The 25737-nt window shown below is 44.4% G+C and overlaps 1 protein-coding gene across 1 annotated transcript in view; it reads left to right on the forward strand.

The window, feature by feature from the left end:
- The window catches only part of LOC116944144 (docking protein 6-like), a 66240-nt gene that overhangs the window by 28220 nt on the left and 12283 nt on the right, over nucleotides 1-25737 (forward strand). The window contains exons 3-7 of the mRNA XM_032957614.2: nucleotides 16519-16626; nucleotides 17424-17538; nucleotides 18851-18970; nucleotides 20704-20893; nucleotides 21970-22108. Of these exons, the coding sequence (XP_032813505.1) occupies nucleotides 16519-16626; nucleotides 17424-17538; nucleotides 18851-18970; nucleotides 20704-20893; nucleotides 21970-22108 (672 nt within the window). The remainder of the gene's footprint in view (nucleotides 1-16518; nucleotides 16627-17423; nucleotides 17539-18850; nucleotides 18971-20703; nucleotides 20894-21969; nucleotides 22109-25737) is intronic.

Below are 25737 nucleotides of genomic sequence, written 5' to 3' on the forward strand. Positions count from 1 at the left end.
TGAGAAAAAGCTACGGACCACGGGGGAAACGTGCAAACTCCAAATGTACAGGCGTCAGGGTCGGAGTCGACGACCCCACGACCCCCTGCATAGCAGGCGAGGTAGTTCACATCTCACCACCGTGGTGCCCAATACATTGGTGTGCGAATCATCAACCCTGCTGGTGTCATCAGAGGTTCTGAAGCATGCATTATCGCGTGACCCACGCAGGCACCACTGCCTGTTTTATTAGCTCAGTCACTCCTCCCTGAGATTTTAGAGGCTATGATTAATTATTTATCATTTACAGCCTGCAATTAATTACGAGGCAGCCTGCAGATTGCAATCATGTTGTCTTCTGCAGGAGTAATGCAGCCTGTGGTGATAGATCAGTCTGCCTCGCTAAGGATTCAACTAGGAGTGAAACAATGAATGGAATGATCGATTAGCAGTATCTTAGGATTAGTATACATGTAGTGATTTGTTAGTTGGGAGGGTGGAGTGGTGACATAGTGGTTTGCACACTATGCGATGAACATAGCGACCCGAGTTCAGTTCCTGGTCATGGTTAACATCGGTAGTAAGCGACATCTGAACTTATCCATAATTCAGAATCTTTATTTAGACTTCAGGAATGTGATGAGCTATGACGCTTTTTTCACAGATGTGTCCAGTCCTGCTGTCCAACCCCCCACCCCTCCCCCCCAAGGTTCCCCACTTCTTCACCACCCACAATGGCCAGCGTGGGGAAGTGAGGTCAAAACCCCCATTCATCACCAAAATAGCATGCGCAGGCCTTCATCAAGCAGTGGAATTGACGAGGGACTGTAAACGATAATGATGTACTTAATAGGATTCGCGGGATCCCTGCAGCTCCGAATGTAAAAAAAAGAAAAATAATACATTATCGGATGGAATCTCCACCCTGAATCACAACAACTCAGGGAAGAGCCAGAAGGGGTGGAATTGCAACTCCCTTATAAGCCGGGGGTGAAGAACGGAGTACTCAGTTGCTCAAGCGAGTTGCTGCTTAATCCACACGGGAGCGAGCAGCGGCGCAAGGAAGGTTCCCACGATTGAGAAACCTTCCGTTGTTTTCTTTTTTTTGGTCATTTCGGTGGCTGACTTTTTCGTTTGGTGCCGTCAGTTCTTTTAAACAATGGTCTCATGAATGACCGATGAAGAGCTCGTCGTTACAGTCGTCTCACCTGTGATAGTTCAAAGTGCGATGTTGAGCGCCAAAGTGAAGCCGATTAGATTCTGCACAAGACCGGGGGGGGCGAGGTGTCCCCAGATACACGGGACATCACGTCCTGGTCCAGGAGTTGCCGCCTCTTAACAACAGGAGCGATCATATGGTCATTGAATGCACACGCGATGGAATGTCGCGAAAATGTACCGGGCAGATTGCTTGCAGGTAGAGATTCTAGCCGTCTATACTGAACGCTGCATTACTGATTTTAAGCGTTTGCTAAAATGTCCACAAAATCGATTAAATTGCATGTAACCCAAGTTGTGCAACTGATCATTCAGATGTGGGCCCAGCTTTCAAGCCCGGAGACTCTATAGGCTGGCATTACACTGGATATGACCTCTGCCTCACTCCGATTCCAACTCCCCCAAGAATATTATTTTTCATCTCGTTTTTACAGTCTCAATTGTATTGTCTTTCGTGTCCTGGTCTTGTTTGTGCGGTTTTGTTCGCCGTATTAGGCCAAATGCAGCATTTAGCAAATCGCTTGCATATCGTTGCACATAAATAAATGATCAGTACCGTCTCGAACGATTTCATGCAAGCATCGGGAGCATACTCATTAATTTAAATTGAAGAATCGATGTACAGCACGGCATTGTCACATGGCCAGGTGGCTCAGCTGGACAGCAAGCGGATTTCGAGTTCCAATCTTAGTTGGGGGTTTGGCTTAGCCCATCATCCCCCCTCCCCCCGAGGATAGATAAAAGTCAGGAGAGTACCACTTTGTGGGGGCATCAATGATGGCCGAAAGACTCGCCCCTATCATAGGAATGTAGAATTTCCACCACTGTCTCAGGGCTACAAACGGTAGATGAGTACTGCCTCAAACGGTCATGTTAGCAGGAAATCACTTTAACGTTTGACTGTTATTGTCAAATGGTGCGTAATATGTGGCTCACCATATGTCACCTCTGACACATTCAGTCTTGACTGTGCACATCAAGAAAGTGTTCAAATCCAGCAGTGAGATTACTGCACGGCTAAAGAAGAACACAGGTGAACACCACGTGTGCAGTGATCTAATCAATGTGCCATTTGGAGTTGAAATGTATAAAGTATCCTCGATTGGATGGTGGCACAGAGAAACCACATCAGCGCCGTCTCTGATTGAATGGAAGTTCCTGACTGCAAAAATGCAGTGTCCACAAGAAAACGTGTGCATGTGTTTGGCAGACTTTCCTTTCTTGGAGGTTGAATGTGCCTTGGCTTCTGATTCTGGTCATTTACAAAAGGATAACCCTTCCGCTGTGCATTGCCAAGTCGCTGCAATCTATGTTAAGGTTGGGATGTTTTGCAAAAGGAGAAATTATATATATATAAAAATATATAAAGAAAATAAATTATTCGTAATGTGCCCAGAAGGTCAATGGAGTTATAATATCATTCACGAGAGCCTACCAAAGTCACAAAAGTATAAACACAACGCGAGTTTACCAAGGACATAAAACACCCCTGATATCAGGCAAGTTCCGGCTGACTGTAAGGATCCATGATGGGTTGAAAAAAACAATTTCTGCCAATTTCAATCCGCGAACACATTTACCCGTGTCGTATATGAGGACGTCGTTATAGAGCACCATAACCAATGGACACATGGTCAAATTGAAACACGTGACTGTACAAACAAACAAACCAGGCATTGAATGGTCATTTATTTGTACAATTATGTACGTTGGAGAGAAATTTCGGTAAAAAAAACCCCCACCACATATTCCTTAGCGCGAGCGGTCGGAGTTGTGATGCATGGGTTAGCACACCGAGCTCCAGTTGTGGCTACAGTTCACCATAGAAGTCCCCCAACGACCTGCATGAACCAGCAGGATGGGCGGTCGAACAACCCCCATGACAAACATGGCATGTGGATGCCTTCATCCAGCAGTGGAGTGACAAAGGGTTATAAATATTATTGCTATTACTACTGTAGCATGAGTATTAGCAATGTACTACTTTGCACATGGATAGCAACAGACAGCAGTATTTCTGAATAGGGCTCACACATAGTTATTGCTCAATCCTAATTTTACAAATAATTTCTCCATTAAAATCAAAGGATATCCATAAGCAACACACAAATAATGAAAGTAACTGTTCTTACATCGGTGCATGAATAACACCGCAGTATTTTGTTTGCAACTCCATAGGAAATCGTTTGGAGTTCTAAAGACGGTCTACTTGATAAAGGAATATGTATTATTTGGACGTATTTTCAAAAGATGTACTTTTCACAGCGCTCTACTTTACTTTCGTCAAAAGATATCATTATTTGAGTCAGGAGGCAGAGGACATCACACGTGTTTGAATCTCATATACGCCGGGACGTGCTTGTTTAAATGCCCCTCTGGTAAATATACCATAATTATATGCCAGCACAAAAACTAAGGGGCTGAAGCAAAATGTATCGGATGCATGGCAGGTTTTGATAAGTGTAGTTTAAAATTGACTATGTCGTGTACATGCCATGATTTCAAATGAAATGCCTTCATTTTTATCTCACGTGTAAAAAAAAAATTACGTTACGGATTTAAAGAAATCTACATGGCTTTAATTTACATCAAATAGACTCCGAGGGTTAGGGGGGGAAGTGTTTGTCCGCCAGAGTAGAACATTTTAAGCTTATTGATAATCAATTATCTCAAAATTTACGGAAATTTAGAAAACGCATCTAAGTTGAGTGTTTTAGAATTGTGACGCGCAAGTTCGTGCGATTTTCACCATCTCGGGTGGCTGAGTGGGTGGGTGGGTGAGTGGGTAGGTGAATGGGTGGGTGGATGAGTGGGTAGGTAAATGGGTGGGTGGATGGGTGAGTGGGTGGGTGCGTGGGTAGGTGGGTTGGTGGGTGGGTGAGTGGATGGGTGCATGGGTGGGCTGGTGGGTGAGTGAGTAGGTGTGTGTTGACTCTACGTGGCCCGTTTTCTGGAAGGCATAAATTGTCCAGAACATTTGTCGACACGATTCTCAAGCCCTCGTCGGCATCGCATCAGGAGAAGGAACCGTGCGTCTGCAGTTCAAGTGTCCATTTGGGATTTGACGGCTCGCAAATTGTGACCCATCTGAAATACAATTGTCAAACTGCCAGATATGAAAAAAAATACTATATATACACTCGTAGTATATTGTGACCCATAGTAATACTAATCTTACCAGACAGCTCTGAGGGCAAGATATATCAGTATGTGTTGGATAAATGTGAAACAAAGATATCAAGAACGCTGCTTCGCCTTGTAAAATGTAAAGATATCCAAGTGTAAGTGATGTGGCAACTGTTAAGGCCCGAGAAAGAGAAATATTAGTCTGTTCCGAGCAAGTAAAGGGACCATTAGTGTGAGACCTTACCCCCAAGATGCCCTGCTATGATTGCCATCCAGTGTAGTGTCCATCTCTAATGGACAGGATGCGTTGCTTTATTTTTGCTTACTTCACTAGCCTTCCTGGAAATAATAAAGATGTGCAATAAGCATGGGGGGGTGGGGGCGGTGAACAGACACAGGTGTGCATGGTTGTAGCCAATTGAAATCATCACGCATTATTCCTGTCATGTCCATGACCTATCCACTGCTGGATGGAAGTCTCCCGACAGAGTCACCACACCTCTTGCAGTCTCGTGACGTCACAGCACTGTAAATCGAGCCGCCTGCAAATGGCCAATTTCTCCGCTCGGTCTTGGAAGTGGTCACCCTTCTCGGGCCAATTCTCCCAACTTTGGCTCCCATTCCATCACCAGTCTCCTCCACTGGATGCCATCACTTCGACGTGTGCTGTAACATACCCTGACCAATGTGCTTCTGTGGTGCCGCACTTTTACCTGTTTGTTCACGTGCGGGACGGGGTTTTACTTTGCGAGCGCGCTCACCGCGCGGCACGCCGCCACTGAACAGCGTAGCGCGTCGTTAAGCGTAAAGCAGGCGGCCTCACCGATTGAAACATGCCGATGCGGTCAGCAACCAAGTCGGGGGTACAGGGGGGCGAGGAAGTGGAGGCCGGTAGCCCGGACCTCACAGAACAGCCGGGGGGTAGTGGGACGAATGTAGCGGGGGAGTCGGGGGACAACGGCCCCGACAATTCGGTGATGGTGGGGGACGGTAGCCCCCACACTTCTCCCATCCCGAGGTATATTGCTGAGCATGGATCTCTCCTTACTTCCTTGCACACTGTTGAGCTTTCCTACAGTTGTCATCGTTTCCGATCTGTGTCTTCGAGCACAGTATGCATCGATTGAAAACGTTATTCAAATATTTAAACATTGATAGCCAAGCAGGACAAAAATAAGATTATAAAGTACATTAACTGCATCAGCATGGATAAACTCCAACAAGGTTCTTTCGTTTTTCTAAGTAAATTTAACACAGGAAATAGATCTCAGACCAAGCCAGTGACACCTCAACACTGCCACAGAGAGAATAAAGCCAATTACAGGCAAAGTCAAAGATTAAAATACAACTCAAGACGTGTAACAAGTGTAGACTCGTTCGAAGACACTGATTCACATCTCCAGAGAGAAAATTACGAACATGTCAGAACCATAAATACCTCGCAGAGTAAATCAACATTTCATTGGAAGTTGGGGCAAGGTTCAAAAAAGCTAACAGAAATCAAGGTACATAAAATCACAAATGACCATCCTTTGTTTTGCAAGGAAGTAAAATTGATTTTTTAAAAATGAGTTTTCAAGCAATGTTGGCTCGTGTGACCTACGCTAGGCCACTGCAGTACATCATCACATTGGCACGAGTGAGTTCTGTCCTAACATTGAGACGCAATCCACTTTAATAAAGGTTGCCGCGATATACATTTTTATGAAAACGTTATCATATTTCACTCTTTTACGATTATAAGGATATCAGTTTCCCACGACTTTGTAATTGTAGTTCACATTTTTATTGCATTTGTGCTTTTGCTATACGTCCAGTACAAATAAAGATGATCTAACCGTTCTTCACAGTTGCAGTCGACTCAATGCAAGCCCTGCCATGAGTCTGTATAAACAATTACAATCTCTAAAGCTTGTAACGCACATGTATGCATGTAGAAATTCTTTCGCACCACGCGTGGCCAACCGTGCTCATCGGAGGTGCGGGGAAATGCTATCAGTTATGCAGAAAATAAACGAATAATTAAATAACCTGCAAAAAAAATATCACGTCACACAACTGCCATGGCGTTAATTACAGTTTAAAACATTTCGCAAGGCACTGCAACAATTTGTTTATTTTACACATTTAGAAACGACGTTGAGTTGTCGGTTCATAAATATATTATCATGAAATAAAATATTTCTGGGAAACGTAAATGAGCAACAATTATTATTATTATTAATGAGCATCACACAGGGAAGAGCCGCGCCTCGTCTCAAGAAGATTTTTTTTCCGGAGGGTCCTGCCATGCGGGGGGGGGAGGGGGGCGGCAATTTTTTTAGTGTTGTGATTTTTTTCGTCCAGTACGAGTTAAGTGTCGCGAATTTTAGTTCAGCTATGCATGGAAACTTAAAAAAATCCAGAGGAAATTCACGCAGAAATGTTTGGAAAACAAAAACTCTGCGCAGAAAGGCACCCGAGTCAAGATTGGAACCCAGGGTCTTCTTGCTACAAGGCACGAATGTTCCCACTGCTACGTGCTGCCGCCCGTAATGTCAATCGCGTTGTACTGACATTTAGCAAAAATGGACAACACGATTTGTAGTCGTTATATCGTACAACAGAATGGAGTATCACCGTATCAAGTCGACCCTACATGAAAGACTTGAGTATCACGTGTACCCACGTCAAGACGGGCACTCAAAGTCGTGACTCGCTGACCACTGCTATATAGGTTACAGGTGCTGGCCCTGAATTTCTTTCTCACGCCACCGCTGGTGGAAGGGCCTCCACTTGAGCAAACGCTGTAAAGGGTATTTGGTCTCCTCTTCCACATTCACCAGAAGAATGTTGAAAGAAGTGGGTATACGCACACTTCACACCCTACCACACATGCCCTGCCGATCAATACATTTTCGGTGTACCCATTTATACTATTGGGTTGGAGACGCTGGACGATGGAATCGAAATGAGGACCTCCGGATTGCAAGCCCCGTGTGCCACCCATTATACCACTGGCTTATCGCCGTCTAGGCAGCTGCATGTGGACAAGTCGGCAGGTAATTACACAGAAATGCGAGGGTTTCAAATTTCTTTAAACCGTGGCTTCAAAAGGTGGGACCTTAATTACAAACCCTTTGCAATTCTGCTGTGGTCGACGGATTGTAGACACTTGTGAATAATGCCATGGACATGTGCGCGCACAGGTTGAGCACACTTTGCTGTTGGACCAAACAATTTCCAGGTCAAGGTCAAATACTATAGACGGCTGATTATACATTGACGCTCACTGTCCGACATTGTCTTAGAAAAATTGGCTCAATAATATAAAGCATCGGTGACTTAAAAAAAAACCGACACCTTTCATTAGAATTCAGAGTCGATATCCTAAAAATTGGATCTTGCTCCTTCTTCCTCACTAATTAATCTCCACGGTAGACCAAGTGACACAATAGTTTCGTCGCGCAAAGGTCAGGAGGTAAAGGCAATACAAAGATCCTGTGTGCCTTCTCTGCTAACAAATACTGTTGTCTATTACGTGCAATGCAGTCCTCCAGGAATGTCTTGCCAGGTATCGTTCAGTGTATTATGTCAATTTCCAAACCTTTGTCATTCACCGACTCAAGGCCTCTCCAAGCCCGTGTGGGTCATGGGAATTGTTTTGAGCATACTTTCACCGTGTTGCTAAGTGCAGGTTGGTGGACGGGGAGACACAGGACTGGTTCCGATATCGTTCTCCACCGCTCTTAGCCGTTGCTGGGATGTAAACTCAGGGTCGCCGCTCGGTACATAGCGGACTCCGTTAACCACTGCACCACAACTCGCTTGAGTTCATTATTCGTTCCATGTATTCCGAGAGCGCTTAAATTAATCCCCAACATATATGCATAATCAGATTGTACTTATTTCATAGTTTTGCACATGGTAGTTTCACACACATACATATGCATAATCGCACAGTCATTTGCATAATGGATCCTTACCAAAGACTATAAATGAACATGGCCAATATAAATATTCAACAAAGCAGCGTAGTGTTATGGTGCTGACAAAGGCTGATAACAAGCCAAGGCTTAATCTCGTTTTCGTCAAGACGTGTCCCAAGAAAACTTGTGCTCGTCAACACGGTACGAATCAGATCGCCCTGCCCAGCCCATGGTTATGTCAAGCACAAAGCCATCATGAACGTTTGGGATCATTCAATTACACACCCAAACCAGCCTGAGCGGGGCTTTTTGCTTCAAAGTCACGATTGCAGTTCACGCATGGGCAATTTTACTTTGCCGCTTTCGCCCATATAGATTACAATAACTGCAAAGTAAACAGAATGATGATAATAAATGTTTTATATGGTGTGAGTGTGAAGGTTATTATTTCGTGGAGCTCTGTGCCTTCTACAGAGGCAGCAAACCTGGATTAAAACTCCGTGCATTGTTAAATACTCGTAACGATGCTTCAAAGGAGTTGACCATTATGTTACTGGGTCTAGCTCGCAACGACGTCATGCGTAAATAACATTTACATTAAATTTGGTTCTGCACTTAATTTTGCCTAAATTCCAGCTCTGAGATTTAAACATATCAGTTTGGCTAGCATACTGCAGATATTATCTCAGGGAGTAATTCCGTGATATGCACTTCCACAGACACTTCTCCAAACACTAAGGTGGGTTGCCAATGCTCTGGGAGATATCCTCACGGATTATTTGTCTCATGACATAATGGCAATAGCATAACGGAGATAAAGTTGGGGATAACACACACTTTCAAAGCATATTAATCCGTGTTTCTTATTATAAATGAAAATGATTGAATACATGACCACCTACCATGCAATACGCCAGCCATAAACGGTCACCCACCTTCTCGCTTTGTACACGGTGATTGTGAGGCTCCATACGAAGCAGTGATTAGCCATGGAGAGTTATTGTTTACGAAACGTGCAACGTGGTTAGGTGCCCGATTGAGTTTCCTTGATGCCGGCACGTTGATGACAACGAAGTGCGATTTTTAACCACGGTCCGTTTTCAGGGCTGGCCATGCCATTCACCCGCAGCAAATACTACGGGAGAATGGACGTTTTGCGTTGGCTTTTATTCCCCCCACCTGCGATGACAGGTGCGAAACATCCGAGAGGATTTTGGAAGAAGATATTCCGCGTCGCACGAGCGCTTCACATTTCACCCGCTGCTGTAAACACACTCCATCATCAAAAGGGCACCGAGGCAGCGGGCACGTCCGTGTGTGGCCAGTATCGCACTAATGCCCACCCATGAGATGGCACACCATAAAGCCTGGCCATAAACATCGACGTGCACCGCATCCAAAATAATATTATGCACAATTTGGCCCTTCGTATGTAGTCAAGAGGTAAAGGTGTGGCCCTGCAGTTTCTTACTCACGACCCTGCCTGCAGAAGGGCGTCCACTAGATTGAGTTCTAGAGAAACCGCAGAGGGCATTTGGCCTGCTCTTCCATGCTGGCCAGACGTCTCAGGCGCGCCGGCAGTTTTTACCCCACAACACGCAACTTGCTATCGTGTACGCTTCATGCTGCTGGGTGGTCAGGAGGCAGGCAGATTTAAGCAACGTGCCCATTGTTTCAGCCACCGTGCCGGGAGGTCAAACCGGTGACCTCTCGATTGTAAGTCCAGTTCGGTAACCATAACACCATGGGGGGCATCCATTATTTATTTAAAGTATATCCTCATACTTTTATGGGGGTGTTGTTCATCTGTATCACTCTTCAGTTTACAAATACACTTTTAGCAATGTCACTTATTTCGTCAAATAAGGCAAATAATAGTAATAAACCATAATTATGACCTGCAGAATAATTGCAATGCTGCGATTTTCAGCGACTAATTACATCGTCTCCTCAAATATTTTTCCTTACTTTGATGAATGCAGTATGGATTGACTCCTAAAAAGAATTAGTCACGTAAGACTGATTGCTCTATAGCCATACCCAATTTTAACACCACATTACCCGGCGCACACTCCTGAACAAGTGAATCATTTTGACGTAATTTAAACGAGTCACGCACCACTGCACTTCTAGCGAAAGTCGACTGCAAGTGCAAAATGCAGACACAAAAGCTCATTGCGAGAAAGAAAAAAAAAACGTGCACAGCGCATACAAAATGTAATATAGTTCTCAGATCAATGGATACATCACCACCGTCACCCTGTGCGCCTCTCCACGCGGACGTTATGCACGCGAAAAATGATTTTTTTTTTGCATAGCAACGAGCACGAGTGGTCCTTTTCACACGACTGGTTATTCCGCGAGCTGATATTAAATGCAGTGCGGTATCGCAGAGCAGAAACCAACAAAAATATTCATTGTCGAAATATCTTTCCTGCAACATGCAATCATCCATGAACGCATTACAAATATATCCACGTAATTTTGACCAAATAAAGTATATTGTGATGTTTGTCATTTAATTATTAAAATAACCAAAATTAATTAATTTGTTACCGTACTACCTGTTGTAGTTCCCAGTATTGTGGTCATTACATTTTTGCATTATAAATCAGTTTTTTTAAAGAAAGTAGTTTACCATGCCGTGTCTCCTCTTTCACAACCACTGTCATATCATGAATACTTCACGCAGGTTTGCCCATTGTATCCATAACAGTTGCCTCGGTGGGCCCACAATCCACACTGCAAATGAGATGTTGCACCCGAGACCTGTGCCTTCCACAGAAATATCTGATGCAAACACAAACAGCAGAGGACAGAGACTGCACACACACACACAAAATCAAGATGCACAGAGGTACACGTGAATAAAAAAAAAGACAAACAATCGTGAAGATGGAGAAAATTGTCATAGAAAACAGCAACACGTAGGTCAAGGAAAGAAGCAGATAGGCAGTGCCGAGACGGCTGTGTACATAGAAGTGGATTCAGCAAAACAAAGACCGTCACCATACCGATATTCGCACAGCCGAATGCATTGTTTAGATGTAATGTGTGTGTACACGTGTCATTACGCGTTTGCGGATCGACACCCTGGACAGCCTTGCAAATGAGATGTTCCACCTCAGGGGATTTTTCCAGTTGAGATATATTAATAAATAAAACATCTAATAAATCAAATGTTTCACTCAGGGTCACGATTGAAGAACCAATTATTTGTTTAACGTTGTGGTGAATTTAGCGACTGCTCGTGGCTGTGTATAGATGCCCCATGAGCCCATTGCATGCAACATATAATTATGTGAATTTAAAGCCAAGTCAATACACTACAAGGTGGAGGTTATGGGGGCAGTTTGACCAAACCTCGCCAGACTGCTCAGTGTAGGTTGATGAAAGAGGAAGCCCCAGGACCAGCTCTGATCTCGCTCTTCACTGCTATTAGCCATAGCTCCTAATGCAAACTCAGGATGCCGGGTTCACAGCGGAGGGCACTAACCCCACTGCACCACCGCTCCAATCGGTTCGACATTGTACGTTACACATACAAAATCATAGACTGCTGTATTATTATGCGGGAAAGCCTCACGACTCTTTTTCAGGAGGGTCCTGCCAAGTCTTTTTTGCAGTAGGCGGCGACGTTACCGCGTGCAATCCCAGTTGAGTTGAAACCCGAGTAGGATAAATGACAAACCCAAATCCCGAGCAATGCTCATGAGTACAGATTCGGGGGTGGGGGTCAAGAGCAGTTCAAATATTCCTCGCCACTGGTGTTATCTGTGACCAGAAATTATAAATCCAGGTTGATGGCTTTATAGCAGAGTGCGCTAACTACTAACTCATTGCTATTTTACTAGGTAAGGCCCACTGAGCAATGTAGCTTTTTTTCAGAAGCGACCTGGCCACAAATGATTGCTGAATGAAGCGGCGTATCATGTGGAAATGTATAGCAGCCAAATACTCTAAATTGATGTTTTTTTTTAATTTCCGAGGGAAAAACCGGAGGACCCAGAGAAAAATCTACGCGGCCACAGGGAGAACATGCAAACTCCAAATATAGAGGCGTCAGGGGTGGGATCGAACCCATGACCTCCTGTATACCAGGCGAGGTAGTAAACATCTCGCCAAGATGGCACCCAACTCCACTGTTCACGCCGAGTTGCATCTACCTGTTCTGCAAACCCACATGTTATTGCATTGTCTGGGACGTCATGAATCTAAAACACTGTGCGATTCATCAACTCACATCATGCATCCGACACACAATGGCACCGTGCCATTTGCAATAAATATACGTGTCGTGTAGTATGCTGTATCACGTAACATTGTTTCTAAAGAAAGGAAATATACAGTGCTTAGTAATTCCACTGCCGGACGTAGGCCTCCTCATGTCAGTCACGGTGAGTGTGGGTTGGTTGACGGGTTGGGGCCAGTCTCATTACAGATACCACCTCGCCACCGAAGTCAGCGGTGTCCAGAAATTAAACGTCGGTTTCCAGGTTCAGAGTGCAGTACCATGACCACTGCGCCAGGTCTCATCACCGGGAATAAATTGAATGAATAAAGTAAAATTTGCCTCGGTCTGCCCTCACCGGGGGTTAAAATTGTCACGGGGAAGTGATCAGACGCGCCACCCTTGACGTCGCAAGTCAGAATTCTGGGGGACCCAGCGTGCGCTCACCTCGGTCATTGCGGTGATCGTGCAAAAGAATTGTCTCCACTGATCCCACGCTGATGCCCAAGGATGTCGGCCAACTGTGCAAGGGCAACAGAGCGGTCTTCCGAATCCGCGTCTCACGCAGCCTTGACGGGTTTTTTCCCCCCCCCCATTTCGCCGAATCTGTACGCCACCCTGACCCGCCACAAAGAGAGCCTTGCAGCCGCCCTTTTGACTGTCGAATATTTGTGGGTGCATCGTCCCCACACGCATTCAATTTGCAGCCGTCCATTTCCTGCGGTTCGGTTTTCTCTGGGTGTCGAAAATTCTACAGCAGCACAAGGTTTTGACATTCCAATTTTTCAGCATTCATCGCAGCCTAGCTGCCATAGATGAATCATAAATAAGGAATAAGGAAATCTAGAATATGGTACCTTGCTGTTTTGAGCATACAAAACATCATCAGAACTTTCTGTGCCACCCTCGTGCACATGTGGACTTAATTAGCTGATCACCACAGGGTGGGTGGGGGGGAAGTGATTCTGTATTATACAGCAGAGATATATATATTTTTATGTGGCGATGTGAGAGAGAAAAAAAACGTTTCCTTTGAAGAGTTAAACAGAGAATTAAAGATAAAAATGTATTACCATAATAGTGTCATTAGTTTGCGCACAGCTGGAAGTACCTATAATAGCAAGCGTTGCATTATAATCCATCAAACGGTGCCACGCAACATGCAGAGCTGACACCAAGCTCGGTACTTTTCGACTTTTTCATACAAAAACTGTGGGAGCCAAAACGGTGAGCCGTCCGATTATTCATGAGCATGGGCAACACAGATCTTGGTGACAAGAGATATGTGGACAGCTGGCACGAACGGGGCATTAAAATGTTGACAGTGAGTTAAATCTGCTTGTTGGTAAATGTCCAAGTGCAAGTCCCAATGCTCAGTGATTAGCCGTCCAATTCCAGTAATAGTGAGTGGACATGTATTCGGTAGAAGGCTGCGATTCCTCGACATCGGAGACCGATAATATACCTTTGTTTGTGTATATTTAGCACAAATCACACAGCCGTGGTGTTTTGAAGGGGGTTTAAGTGCAAGATTGAGCGGGGGTGTGTGCACCAGAGGACTGCGTGTCGACGCACTACTCAAGTGCAATGGTAAATCCATTAAAACAGTATTACTAAAACAAAAAAACTCTTTACGTGTTTCTGTGGACCATTGTGATTCAAAGAATACAGGAAGAACTCCATTTCATTTCCACACTTAAATAAAACTTTTATTCATACGGAAAATGAACAGTTCTCTGCTTGCATACACTTTTATCTAATAAATATATGTATGGCACCAGCCTAGGAACATGAAACAATGGGAGGGGGGGGGAGAGTATGCTGTTGCTAAAAAATACATGGAAGGTTAAATACATCGCTGCACTTTAACGGACCCACCACTAAAGAATAAGGCTTAATCCCTGAACCCATATAAGTGACATTATGAAAGGTGAAATGGATTTATAGAGGTGGGATACTCTGTATCTTACATTACAAGACGCAATGAACCATTCGACCTGAGTGGATAGAGCAAGTTTTAAATGGAAGAAACTTATCTTAAAATGTATCGTTGTTGTCATTCTAATTTTGAACCATTGTATTTGTCCATCACTCCACTTACAACAATAACCAAAAGCCAGTATATTGACCAGTTAAACACAAAAAATAAAAAGACGAGTTGACCACCGCCTATCTCACTGTCATCTGCGAGTCACAAAGCAATAACACAAGTGTCCAACAGTTTGAATAAAGGTGAAGAGAGTGGGGATTGCAAAGTCATTCCTCGTCCATCATTTGCGACAAGCAGACAAAAGCATACACGGCTGAACGTGCCGCTAAAAATACTTCTCATTTGGAGGTTCCACGCAACAGGAGGTGATCTATTTACTGATATCCTATTCATATGCAAAACTCCCGTTCTTGTAAGAAAACCAGACCGACGATCATATTTGGACTAAAGTGTATCGGGTGAGTGTTAATATAGTTTAGAAGTGTATTCAGACTGAAGAGACGCATGTGGATGATTTTTTTAAATTTAAAGTAATGCGTTTATTTAATGTTTTCGTTATCATCTTAGTGGAGGGTCACCCTGTATAATGAGTGCAACATGCATGGTATAGCGCTCCGTTCGCTCCATCACCATCCACGTGTCACGTGTTTTCCTATTGATGGAGCAAGACCACTCCAAAGTTAGCACTGTGGCATTTTTCTGACACAAGGTAAATTTGAATAATAATAATTTACAGCCATTTGTCAATCTCCTGCTGGATGAAAGCCTCCCCGCACCTTTTGGCCACAGAGGGCTGTTTGGCCATACTTCACCAATCGTTAGCCACTGGATGGGAATTTACCTCGGATCACCAGATTCATAGCACAAGCCGCAAGCCACGGGTTGCCACTGGTACACACCTCGAGACGAGGGCCAGCACCTTTTACTTTGTGGAAAATAAATGTGTACGGGAACATCCACATGGCGTGTATTATTATTATTGTTTGTTTGGACGTGCCATTTAGTAAGCACAGTTACCGTGCATTACTGGGGCTAGTGAGGGGAATGAGGTAGTTTGTGATTTCATGCATGGGTGCAGCGTGTACGAAGCAGGGCAGTTGGCAATTTGCACAATAAACATTTTTGAAATGCCCTCCTGCTGTTCACAAAAACGGTGATGTCTCCTTGCGATGGAAATTACATCGAGCAATTTCATTTCACAACGCACACACAAGGACTACTGGGACATCCCGTATGTATCATGTACAGTGTGTGTGTGTGTGTATATATACTGGATATTAGTCTATCTTAGGATAGTGGGTATACAAAAACCCGTCATATATGCATGCATAGGGTCATGCACTTCGTGGTAGTACGATCCCTCTGTTATATAACATTAAAAATAAACACCAAGCTTTTATGTACCAATAGTGCCTTTTTATGGACAAATTTACTACATTTCACACGCAGGCGTGTTAACATTTTTCTTTTACTTTCATTCGGGTATGATTGCGTGTGTATGCATGTATATCGAACTTATGAGACCTCCTTTGCCAGAAACAAGATATAGGAATAGGTTTTACCCTTTTAACTGGCACAAAAACACCAATGGAGACTAGGCTCTAAGAAAAGCTGTCTCGGGTGTGGACCAATCAAATTCAAGGACAGTGCATATTATTATCAGAGTTGTCTTTTTTGTTTGCATTTTGACTGCTTGTGTTGTGGTCATTGCAAACATGATGCCTTGAATAAAGGTGTCAGTTTTTGTGCCAGTTAAAAGGGTGAAACCTATTCCTATATATCGAACTTCTTTCACACCGCATGTAGCCAACCGTGCTAAATCGTGAGGTGTGACAGGCGTGCACGTCTTGTTTTACACGGACACACTCCTCCTCTGGAATACAACACAAGCTGCTGTTGCCGCTGCCGCTTCTTATTCGTCAATAAAATCCTCCCCCCCCCCCCCCCGAAAAAACCCAAAAACATCGGTCGGTGGGGTGGCGGTGGGGCGGAGAGGGCTTCCTCCCTTCTGCAGCGCCGTCGGTCCCTGCCGTCTCGCGCTCACGCCATGACCCCTGACGACACAGATCTACAAGCGCTGCTGGATGGTGTTCAGGAAGGCATCGAGCAAGGGGCCCCGTCGCATCGAGAAGTTCTGCGACGAACGGTCGGCGTACTTCAGCAATTACCACAAGGTGACCCCCCACCACCACACACACCACACACACAGACAACAACCTCGCGTGTTCCGTGAGGAAGTCCGTTCCGTGTTTTACCGGGCGCCGTTATCTGCCCGCTTCACCAATATGCGCATCTTCTTAGCACCAAAAAAACATTTTGTGTGTGCCTGGAGGACAGCCTCTTAATTAAAGCCATTTTATTTTAGTGCCAAAGAAGCCAGCAATTGAATAATCTTTTACGGCTCTATTCATTATTTAATATGCTATTATTAAACCACATTTAGATGTTAATGGTAATGCGGCAGCATAGTTAAACAACGAGACGTATTTTAAAAAGAGACAATACGCAACCTTCCCATTACAGCCATTGTTAAATTGCGACTTATGGCATTTAATTTCCAGATTTGTGAAAGCAAGTTAATCTTTATTATATTACCCCATTCTTGCATGTATTAAAAATGCACCTATTTTCACATCGTAGTTTACAAACGGCGTTTTGTGAATGGGCATCTAGACAAATCACTCAAATTATGTTTTTGTTGTTGACAAATCTATTGCAAAGCCATCTGCTAATTTAACAAAATTCACTTCATTAAATTAAACAACCGCACATGCTTGAATTATAGAACACCACTATACCAGTCGTCGTCACGTGGTTTGCATTTGACTTATTTACAAAAGACCGTGCTTAAGCGCGCCCATTATTTATTACAAACTCACACAATCCTGACCCCTTGCCCAGACATTAAGGCGTAAGTGCATTTGCATATTGGAACTGTGTGCTCCCCTTGTGTGTGTGCGCGCCCTTACAGATAACGGAGCTGAGCAATGTGAGGAGCATAAGCCGATTGCCCCGTGACACCAAAAAGCATGCGGTGGCCATTATATTCCACGACGAGATGTCACGAATATTTTCCTGCGACTCCGGTGAGCTCAGGGTCCTTTAAACTTGTGCAGCCACGCTGATCTCCTAGAACTGTTCTGTGCAGACTTTGCCGAATGAAATGTGACCCCCCCCCCCCCCCCCCCATTTGGTTAAGGTCAGTAGAACGTCATTACTTTAATTGATGTCGGTTACAAAAACACACTTGCTCTCTTCGTAATTTTTTCAAGCAAAACCTGGGCGATATCGTTTTTTTGTTGTTATTATTATTAAATATGTGTTGGCACCTTTCAGAGTTGATGTATGATATTGGTACAGAATAGTCTATTCTTATAAATTGTTTTTTTTGTGTGAATTCATGTCCTGGGATCCTCTTGTCCAATGACCACCAATGAGCGCCAGCATAAATTGCGAGCCAGCTACACTAATTGGATAGTCTACAGCCGGCCTTCAAGCCAACCAACAGTCTTAAGTACACGGCAAAAAAAACGAGCCAATACATAGTTAAGCAGACGCAATATTCTATAAGGCGAGGTGACGCATCTAATGTGGAGAGTGTTCATACAGCAGATAACGCAGTGCACCACAAACAGCGATCCAAGTTCAATTCCCAACCACTAATAACCATGGTGACTGTTCCTGCAAACGTAACTCATCGATTCCTCCATCAAATTTTGAGTACTCCGTTGAGCACCGTACATTTCTCAGTCCCCCTTCCCTCACAATGCTCGACTTTGGGAATTCCGTAACATCTCTTTTCTCAACCGCTTTTATAAGGGGCCATCCATTGAGTACGTACGCATGGAGGGGGGAGGCGGGGTTAACCCAAATGCGTACGCTTGCGTATGGGGGGGGGGGGGGGGGTCTACTGACAATGTGCATACGCATAGGAAACGTGGGGGAGGGGGGGGGGGTGTGGTGTGGTGAAGCCTCGATAGTAATTTGTCTACATTGGCCTTCAATTGCTTAAACACGTTAATATTATTACTCCTTGATCGATTAAATATCGGCCGTTCTATAGGATTCCGGGGGGGGGGAGGTACGTCAGGCGTACATACGCAGGTGGGGGGGGGGGGTAAAAAGTCCGCGTGCGCACAGGGAGGTGGGAGAGGGTCAAGTTTGAACAGATTTTTGCGTACCTACGAAATGGATGGCCCCTCACCTTGCCGAATTAAATAAACGTGGTACCTCTAATAATCTATTACAGCTTTGTTAATGTTCTTTATGTTGGCCGTTTGATGCTTTCGGGGCCATTGCGCCTCTGCTCAGCCACTGCGTTGAAGAAAATGAATAGCAAAGAGAAAAGTGTATGTGGGCAACCTCCGTGTTTATGTGTACGTATGTGTATGTACCCAGAGCTGGAGGCAGAGGAGTGGTGCAAGGCGCTATGTGTTGAGTGCTTAGGAGCCAGACTCAATGACATCAGCCTTGGAGACCCCGACCTTCTAGCGGCTGGGGTCCAGCGTGAGCAGAACGGTTAGTCAATAACGTGGCAAGCCGTGCCGCGGTCCAAAAACCCTCATTCAGAGTGCCTTAGGCTTTAGTTCACATCAACCACGAAACCCTTTTAACTGTATCTCCCGGTTGGACCTCAGGAGCAGATGAAGCAAACTACCTAACCCCGACGCGCCCATTTAAACACCTCTTGCAGCGTCCGTTCAGTCACCTGTCAATTTCGGCCTCACATCCGTGTAATATACTACGGCTCGTGCGTGTGTATATATGTCATTGCGTATGGGGCCGTCCATAAATGACGTCACGCGATTTTGGCCGATCCTTGACCCCCCCTACCCCCTCGTCGCACGGCGTCACAAAAAGTCAGACCCCCCTCAAATATGGCGTCACAAAGCTTTGCCCCCTCCCCAAAACCATATTTCCATTTCGAAAATAAAACATGCTTCAAATCACTTTCAACTATTGTCATTGTAGTGCGTATTTAATGTGGCGCTGCACTCTGATATTGTAGAAGAAAACATGTATTAAAAAGGAGGTGTTGGAAAATTTAGCATAAAATTCACTTGAAAATATTCAACGTCTAACTAAAACTGCAGATGTTCAGAATATTATAGTGAAATTCTCCTATAATTATTAAATATTAAAAGTAATTATAACTATGAAAAAATACTTGAAACTTCGTAGTAGAACGAAGCAAAATGGAGAGTACAATTATAACAGTCACATATTATATTCTTGGTTCTTTCGGTAAAGTCACGTAGAAGGGAAACAATAAAATAATAAAAATATAAAACAATAAAATTCTCACGACGTTTCCACTGATGATGGTTGCTTGTGTTGCAGTCGAAACGTCGTGAGAATTGTATTGTTTTATATTTGTATTATTTCATTGTTTCCCTTCTACGTGGTGACTTTACCGAAAGAACCACGAATATAATGGTCACGTTTAATTAATCCTGCTCCCTCCGTCCAACCCAAGTGTGAATGGGTTGGTCGATCGACAGTCGCAGGTGGAGGGGTCAACTAGTGCTACTCCCCCTCCCGCCTCTTCCAAGGAGGTCGGACCAGGTGGGCAAGAGTCTGCCAAAATAAAAATGTAAACTCGAGACAGGGCTTTCAAAAACTCGCTTGAGTGGAGGCCTTCTGCGAGAAGTGGCGCGTGCAAGTAATTGCAAGGCTGCACCTACCTACTGTATATTCTTGTGTATATATACACATGTATATATATACAAAAAAACGAATTTCCCCCGTATAGTGGTAGTGTAACGGTTAGCGTGCTGCGCTACGAAACCTGGTGACCCGAGTTCGATTCCTACTCGCAGCCAACACCAGTAACGATTATCTGAATCGGTCCTGGGCCTCCACCAGGTCGACTCAGCCTTAAATCGGTACCTCGTGAGGTGTGTAAACATCACCACTATGGAGACAAATGCGGCCAGGCGTGATGCATGGCCACCAACTCCCTCATGTACCGTGCCGGCCTTCATAGGTGTTCGCTAACAGCAAACAGCACTTGCCCCAACAGTCTGCATATATACACACACACACAGTTATATTTGTATATATGCATTATATCAGTGTACATTAAAGTTGGTTTCTTACTGTCTACTCGGCGACTGAGAATATTTGAGCATTAAACAATACAAATAAAATTGCAACATTCATAATGATGACGATGACGACGATGACGATGATGATGATGATATAAAAAAAATGATAACAACAAAATCCAACAAAAGTGCTGCGGCTTACAGAACGATTCAGCGTGTATCTGCTGCCCTCTCCATACCTGGAGATCTTCGGGGAGTGCACCATGCAGGTGACCCACGAGAACATCTACCTGTGGGACGTGCACAATCCGCGCGTGCGCCTCGTCTCCTGGCCGCTCAGCTCGCTACGGCGCTACGGCCGAGATCCAACGCGCTTCACCTTCGAGTCCGGCAGGTCAGCGAGCGTGCGTCAAGGTCAATCGCCACCAACTCCTGCTGTGTAGCCCTCCTACGTGCGCTTTTCGACTGTGTGCTGCGCATCGAGGGAAACGTCAGACATCGCGGCGGGCGCCACGCGACACGTCCAGGAAGTGATATAAAAAAAAACACAAAACAGACAATCTGGGGAGCTATTAGCTGCCGAGCGGCGCCAGCAATAGTTGCCGTGCTATTTTATGTTGTTCAAAATGGTCCAAATATGGACAAATCTGATCGTGGGTAAAGCCTCGTAAATAACCGAGATGGCAATTTCCCACGCACCAAGGTCACGTGAATGCCCAATAAGTCATAACTTTTCAAACAAATTCTGTTTTCATTGGCGAGACGGAACTCCGTCACGCCATGCCATTGCTGTAGCAAGTTGCTGTTCTTGCTCAAAATGTGTTGCCCGTGAATATTGCTGCCAACGATTACCCGAAAATTGGCCCGGTGTACCGTGGCCTTCATGGGGAAACATCGGGCGACATTTTACCAATAAATGCCACAACAGGCACGATGTATGGGAGATATGTATCATGTATTAATGTGGGTGGCATGGAACGAACAGAATTTGTGCCAACTCGAAACTGAATGGATTGTGAGCCCCAAATCCCAGTGGGGTCAACAAAATAATAACTACTTTACGGTCAACAAAATGTTTTCTACGTTGTGGTAATTTAGTAGATTTTTTTTATCATATGGATAGACTGGTTCCCCTTATTAGGTTTCAAGAGCCGAATGGCTCACAGGGCTATACCAAATAAATTAAACTGAAACTGAGCTGTGTGGGAAGTGTTTCACTAACTGAAGGCTGCCAATGTACTTGAGCCTCCCCAATGCTCATTTGAACTTGTAGACATTGTTATGTTTCACTTGAATATTAAACGTATTGTTCGTATTGTTAACCCATAAAAGCTGTACTCATCACAAGCTGTGCATTTTTTTCCAGGTGAGGCAGCTGCCTCGGTACGGACTGAGACAATCGTTGTCACGTCATCGTTTCTTGTCGCTATAATCGCCTCCTCTCTCCTCGGGGGGGGGGGGGGGGTGCAGAATGTGCGACACAGGCGAGGGCCTCTTCACATTCCAGACGCGCGAGGGAGAGGCCATTTATCAGAAGGTCCACACGGCCACGCTCGCCATAGCCGAGCAGCATGAGCGCGTCCTGCTCGAGATGGAGCGGAACGCTCGGGTAAATCCCTCCGCGGCTCCGTCGCGCCGCACGCGGACGCGGAGAGTCGCGCGTCGCCGTTGACGACGTGCGGCAGTGTCATTAACCCTTTCCCGTCCCGGTGACGTCTGCAAGTCGCAGGATGGGTGTCGCGGTCACCGCCGAATCTCGGAACGCACAAGCGGCCCAGCGTAAATTTTGGTTCGAGAAGCGTAGCACCGTTGCTTTTAAAGACAGTGTACTCGCCGCGGAGAACCAGTGACAGAACCGCACTCGATGATAGCTGGAGCCAAACTGTGTCAGACGCTCTGTCACATGGTCTCGCGGGAGCCTCGGTTACCAATAAAGTTATTTTATTTTAGTGTACGTCATCAGAAAGACATCGGAAGAAAAATGGGAAAGGGTTAAGACTCGGCCTGCTTCTTGGTTTGTCTCGTTTGTACAGTTACGTCCATTTCCTTAGCCTAAAAACAACACCATGATTATTCATAATTGTAATTGATTGAGCATCCAAATGCAATCTCAAAACGCTTTACAACACTAATAAAGCTGGCCGTTGGATGGCTCAGGAACTTGGAAAACATTGGGAGAGAGGAGACGGCACAAAACTGCAGCAGGATAGCCTCGAAGAAGCAACTGGGACCCAGCAACAACAATGAGCTGCAGGAGACAGCCAGGACAGCTAGGGCAGCCTAAATATAATATTAGCATAGCATTTGCATTTACATCACATTATCCCGACATGCATGATTCAACGTTATGTACTGCGAGCTTAGAAATAATTGTATTCAACAATCAATGCATCTTTAAGTCGTTATGGAAACGATCCTCTAGCCACGGAGGTCAAATTTCTACCACTAAGTCAAAGACATTTGTGCCGGTTTCATCACGGAGACGGATTTTTTGTTTACACCCACTCCATGTCATCTATCCAGTCGTTACACATTCATCTTGACCAATGAACCACCCACACCCCGTACAATATTTGCACGTGGTGTAGCTGTCACTCGCTAAAGATGTCCATAATCTAGACATTTTTATCTTCATCTTCGCCTTTGTCCTGTTTATGCCGAGTTGTGAGGAATTTTACCCTTTTTTCCCCCATCCAATGTATTCTTAATCCCACGTACATTCGCCACGTTTATTTCTGTCAATTCGCCTATTTGTGCTCGGTCTGAAATGCTTTATGGATGTTGACATCGCCATGTTTTTCCTTTCTCACATATCTGCCGATATCTCAGTCCTCAGAGACACAGATAAGGTGCTGGTTGTACTATAATTTTGACGTTGTGACCCCAGGTATACCATAACCACTCCAATGCTTGACCCAAGTTAATTTTGGCAAGGAAAATTTCAATCGCAATTTACAAAAAAAACATTACCAGGAAGCATAATTGATGCTTTGGAGTGGGCAATTAGGCCCCAGAGAGACTTATAGACCCACCAGAATGCGCCTGGGTTTGAGCAGTTGCATGGTGGTTAGCGCATTGCGCCAATAACCCCACGATCTAAGTTCGATTCCCGCCCCGACTAACATGAGTGACATCTGAACCAGTCTTACAATTTGCACCCTCCCCTATTCTCCTTCGCTAATCCACTGACGATTACGGTCAAGAATAGTCGAACAAGACTGACGCCATATTATTTGTGTCTTTCGGTAAAGTCACGTAGATAGGTTCAAAGAAAATAACAAAAGAAACTACGACGTTTCGATCGCAGCACGAGCGGTCATCATCAGGCTGAAAAAAGAGAGGAAAGATCCTGAGGCAAAAGTCGTAGTTTCGAAACGTCGTAGTTTTTTGTGTTATCTTCTTTGAACCTCTCTACGTGACTTTACCGAAAGACCCAAAGAATATGAATTCCTGCAGTCACGAAAGCTTCAAGTCGAGATTCAAGACTGACACCACAGCATAGGGAGTCCTTGATCCAGTCGTATATTGACAAAAGCGTGTAAATTATTATTATTATTGCATTTGCATCTGAATGCTTGCAAGCTCTGGGATATACACAGAAGAATATGGATTTCACATTCAAAACAGAAAATCCCTTGATAAAGTCTGGATACATTCATGACTACCTTCCATAAAAAAAAATCTATTTACATTCCAAGGTTATTTAATAATCGTGCATGGTGATAATTTTCAATGCAAAATAAACGCAATGCTTAACTGACTCGAACTGCATTAACATATCAGCAATATTAGGCCGTATGTATGTTGGACTTCTTTCACACCATACATAGCCAAATGTGCTAATCGGAGGTGCGGGGCACAATTAAGTCCTAAACGAATGCTTTCTCATTACAACGGTTGTAGAAAATGTCTTAAAATTGTAAAACTATATCATGAAAACAACTCCCAACCGAACGTCTGCGTTCTAGAGCAACCGACACAACAATTATTGTTACACTTTGCACTGCCTGCATGATTTGTATACACACAGCACGTGCATGCAGGCATTAGCATAATTGAATTGCGCATAACACATTCAATTATAGTTTAGTATGTGTATGCAAAATAGGCTGGGTTGTGTGCAATATTTCTCAGGCATCTAGCAGATATTGCAGTCTGCTCGGGATAAATTATGCAGTGGAGGAATACGTTTCTGACGGGTTTGTGCTACAAAATTATACAATTAAACAAAATGCAAAAAAAGTATTCACAGCTAATGTTTTGGTTGTTCTTCTTCCGTTAAGGTTCGGAATGTCGTGGCACACAGCGACTAACACACATCTGTGCATGAACAAGAGCGGGTTTTTTTTTAAACTTGAGAACATCATTGATGGAGGGTGACATGGCAGAATTATTTCACGCGTATTGTTTTTATCAGCAGTCGTCTTATAAAAAAAAAAATCACATCTCAAAACATTATAAAAGATTGTTCATTCAAGCCGAAAACAATTTTCTCGTTTCATAAAACACGTTTCTCGTTTCATATTTGCGCGATCTAACCCAAAAATTGCTGTATTATGGATGACATTGGTCGCGAAAGCCTACGTTTTACACTTTATCGTTGTGTTTCACAGTTACTTAGATTAATACTGGCAATGTTCAGATAAGAGACAAGACGGCAAAGTACGATCTCCCAAAGTAAAAACATGTTCACTTAGATTGCGCTGTGAACGTACAATAATGTTCTCATGGTGGTTGGGTTATGCTTTCACTTTGCATGAAGTTGCTACCGCCATCTTATCTGCGGGGCTACGTACACTATAACAACAATGCTTTTGCTCAGCAACAAGTACACAGTCTTCCCACACAACATCACTGACGCAGCATTCGCCGAACACGTTTACTTTTGAAGCGGTGGGGTGCGGTTTAAAATGTGGCGAAACCACAGCGAGAATACAGCAATCTGTGGCGCAGCGCTAAGTGCGCCGTGCTTTGAACCCGTTCACCGGAATTCTATTCCCCAAGACTTGGTAACGTCACTTGCTAGAAATATCTAAACCGAGTCCCCGTTATCTCCTTTCACGAAACCGGGACTGACCAGCAAGGTGAGGTATGGTCAAACGACCTCTTAGACGACCAGGAGTCAGCAACCAAAATATAACAAGAAGAGCATTTTTTTAGAATTGGTTAAAACATTTTTTTTTAAATATTTCAAAAGCCGCAATTCCGTGCCAATACGAGACGGTGATCCTTGATAAA

The sequence above is a fragment of the Petromyzon marinus genome, chromosome 20, assembly GCF_048934315.1.
Source record: "Petromyzon marinus isolate PM22_M1 ecotype Great Lakes invasive population chromosome 20, UKy_Petmar_22M1.pri1.0, whole genome shotgun sequence".
Lineage (NCBI taxonomy): Eukaryota > Metazoa > Chordata > Hyperoartia > Petromyzontiformes > Petromyzontidae > Petromyzon > Petromyzon marinus.